The 3,539-nt window shown below is 67.1% G+C and overlaps 1 protein-coding gene across 3 annotated transcripts in view; it reads right to left on the reverse strand.

The window, feature by feature from the left end:
- ANKS1A (ankyrin repeat and sterile alpha motif domain containing 1A) overlaps positions 1-3,539 on the reverse strand; it is a 102,887-nt gene that overhangs the window by 10,375 nt on the left and 88,973 nt on the right. For all 3 annotated transcript variants that reach the window (XM_005881748.2, XM_014529604.1, XM_014529605.1), the window contains 4 exons: positions 3,317-3,415; positions 2,328-2,606; positions 1,160-1,324; positions 75-200 (listed from right to left, as the gene is read on the reverse strand). In XM_005881748.2, coding sequence (XP_005881810.1) covers positions 75-200; positions 1,160-1,324; positions 2,328-2,606; positions 3,317-3,415 — 669 coding nt within the window. The remainder of the gene's footprint in view (positions 1-74; positions 201-1,159; positions 1,325-2,327; positions 2,607-3,316; positions 3,416-3,539) is intronic.

Raw genomic sequence — 3,539 nt, forward strand, 5'->3', positions numbered from 1 at the left:
GGCTGTGGGGGGCTGCGTGGGTGCACTGGGGTGGGGCAGGCAGCGGAGGCTGCTGGCGGAGGGCAGGCACTCACATTGGCTTCATAACCGCACGACTCGAAGATGAGCTTTTCTGGCCGGTGCTGCCAACTCTGCACAGGGGCGTAGGGGGCGGCCAGGCTGGGCGGCCGGAGGGTCAGCCTGGCTTCTCGGTGCTCTTCCTGCAGAACATGCAGCGTCACAGGCTGCCTGCCCCCAACCTCCGGGCAGAGGTGAGGCCTGTCTGTCAGGGGAAAGGCGGCAGCAGGGGCCTGAGCCACCGCCCGCTCAGCCGGGAAGGCTCTGTGGTCTGAGATGAGTCTTCAGGGAGGCGGGAAGGCGGGAAAGCAAGTGGGCGACGCGGGGCGTGAAGCAGGGGAGCGGGAACCAGCTTCCCGGCCCAGGCCCTGGCTCTGGTCCTGGGGTGGGGATGTCACTGAGGCACCTACGGCCAGGGAGGCACTGGAGTGAGAGTCGCGGTGAGGTGGGGAGCCGCTGCAGTCCCCGCGTGGGCAGTGGTGGAAGGAAGGCGGGGGAGGGGCAAGATTCAGGAAGTATTTACGACCCCCCTCCCCGCCACCAGCAATGTGCAAGTCTCTGGTGCAGAGCAACTGGAACTGCCAGACCACATCCTTTTAAATCCTGAAAAATTCATGGCCTGACGTGGAAGTGTGAGGTGAGGCAGGAAAAGGAGTGAAGCTGAAGTTCACCCCGAGGGCGAGTAGGGCACCCCGATCTGGAGGGCACCCCGATCTGGAGGGCACCCCGATCTGGAGGGCAGCTCCAATGAGCAAAGGCAAGGGCTGGGGTGGCCGGGAGCCATGAGGGTGGGAGGCACCGCTGGGCGTGGGAGGCTGGCAGCCATGCCCAGCACTGGGCATGTGAACAGCGGCGGGTGGGGTTGGGGGGACAGAGTTCTGGGGTAAGGGCAGTGAGGTCCAAGGGGGCCAGGCGAGGGCTGGAGTGGGAGAAACTGGGGTGGTGGCCCGGGGGACTCCGAGGAGGGAGGCCCTGGCAGTGACAGGAGAGACCCGACGCAGCACCGGGAGGCTCGGTGGTGACCCGGCACGGCAGCTGCTGGGGATGCCGGGAGGAGGCCCCCAAGGAGGGGACCCCGCCTGCAGCCGCCCTTCCTGCCTACCTGGATTCTGAAGCGCTCTGCCCGAGAGGGTGCCACAGGGTCAGGGAGACTGTCGGGCCGCCTTCTGCCCGAGTCCCCAGGGGGCAGCAGCAGGTCAGCGGACCGGGCGGTGCACGAGTCATTCTGGCTCAGGGGGGACGATGTCTGGGAGAGTAAGTCTTGGCACTGCGGCAGGAGAAGTCCAGGTGAGGCTCAGAGCTGCAGGTGGGGGCCGAGGCCCAGCTGTGGGCCAGTCCTGGGCTGCTCAGGGCCCTCCCCCCACCCTGGCAGTGCAGACACGGGATGAGACAGACACGGGACGGGACAGACACGGGACGGGACAGGCACGGGACGGGACAGACACGGGACGGGACAGGCACGGGACGGGACAGGCACAGAGCAGGACAGGCACAGGGCAGGAGAGGCATGGGACGGGACAGGCACGGGACGGGACAGGCACAGGGCGGGACAGGCACGGGAAGGGACAGACACGGGAAGGGACAGACACGGGACGGGACAGACACGGGGCGGGACAGACACGGGGCAGGACAGGCACAGGGCAGGACAGCAGGGGGCAGGACAGGCACGGGAAGTGCCTTCAGCTATCACAGATAAATGTCTGCCACAACCCATCGGTCTCTGGAGAAACACAGCACAGCAGGGCCGAGGCCCCCAGAGAACAGGGATCAGTGCCTCAGCGCCCACAGCTAAGCATCAGTGGCGACTCCCCAGGGGCAGGAGGACAGAATAGCACCCCCTTTCTGAGGCGCTGGCGGGGGGGGCAGCTCAGCCCGAAGGCGGGAGACAGCGTTCTGGACCAGGGCAGGGCCTGCCTGCTCTTGCAGCCGAGCACCTGTGAGGCTGAGTCAGGCTCTCCGCCCTGCTGCCCAGGAACCTGCCTGCAGATCTGCCTCCCAGCTCCGTAGGGCGCAGGCACGGGTCACACTGTCCGCAGGGGCCCTCCGGGGGGTCTGGATGCTTGTTTTCCTGCCTTTCCCAACAGGGCACTTCCTACTGATTCCTTAGATGGAGGTAGGTGATGGACAGAGAACCAGCCCAAACCACTGTGCCCCCCACCCCGCCTCGGGGCAGAGAGGGAGGGTCCCTGCTGAGGTCACCGTCTGAGATCCCAGTGATTCCCGCAGTTCCTACACCACAGAGAACACAGCTTCTCCCTCCCACCACTCACTCTCAGCTGGGAGAACCTCGGGGGCTTCTGGGGCGGCTCCTCGCAGGGCCTGTCGGCGAGGGAGGCGATGATGCGCTTCCGATGGCCGAGCAGGTGAACCTTTAGCGCCCAGGCGGCTGCACTCACATTCACCAGCTCCAGCTCCCAGAGGTTCCTCACGGAGTCGATGGAGCTGTAGCCACTGGACAGGAAGGAGTGGACGTAGTCCTGCAGCCCCAGGGAGTCCAGCCAGGAGGGCACTGATGGGGGGCTGCTCCCCTCGCAGCCCAGGGCCTTCACCTGTGGGGCGAGGGGGTTAGAGCTGACACCTCGGCCCTCACGGGGCAAGGTCCCTGGGCGGAGACCCAGGCCAGCGCACGCAGCCGCAGCAGAGACCACAGCCGGGTAGGTACGGGGCAGCTTCTGAGGCCACGAAGGGGCCTGGTCTCCGGCCCCCCGTCTGGCGACCACCAGCAGCCCGAGTCTGGGTCTGGGGAGGTGGCCCTGTTAGGTGAGGCTGGTGGGGGAGGCTGTGCAGAAGGCCCGTCGGATGGGGTCACGGGCCTGATGGGACAGAAAGGGGCACTGGCCTCGCTGTTGGGACTTGTTTGTGCTTCCTGCGCTCGGGGCACGTGGCAGGGACGGGGCACTGGACTCAGTCAGCGAGGAGCTCGCCTACCAGCCCCTGACTCCGCCAGGGTTCAGCACAGGCTGGCCCGGTCTCAAGTGATTCAGGAGAGACCCCAAGGGGCTCCGGGGCCAGGCCGGTGGGCACCAGGCCGCCCAGGGCAGATGCCTGCAGCCCTCCTGAGGCCGGAGCAGGTCCTCAGTCCCTCGTGCTCTGATGGCTCTCGGGGCCTCAGCAGTTGGCAAAGTGAGTGGAACTCTGTTGCCCTCGGGGACCCTGGGATGAGGCAGCACCCCGCATGGTCCGCATGCCCCGAGCCAGGAGGTGCGGGGAGATGTCTGGCTCAGGCAGGGGCCCAGGCTGCGGGGCTGTGGGTGGTCACCTTGGGCAGGGCCCGCGCGGCCTGGAGCAGCTTGCGGCGGTGCTGTGGGTCACTGATGCCGATCTCCCGCAGGTCCTGCTCTTCCATCACGTTAGACCCCTGTGAGCAGAAGGAGAGCGTGAGGGCCTCCTGCACTGGCGGCCAGGCCGCCGAGGGCGCCGGGTCAGCTCTTCCTGGCTCCGCGCCACATCCTCTGTGGCCTCAGGCACCAAGGAGTGGAGAC

The sequence above is a fragment of the Myotis brandtii genome, unplaced genomic scaffold (genome assembly GCF_000412655.1).
Source record: "Myotis brandtii unplaced genomic scaffold, ASM41265v1 scaffold687, whole genome shotgun sequence".
NCBI lineage: Eukaryota > Metazoa > Chordata > Mammalia > Chiroptera > Vespertilionidae > Myotis > Myotis brandtii.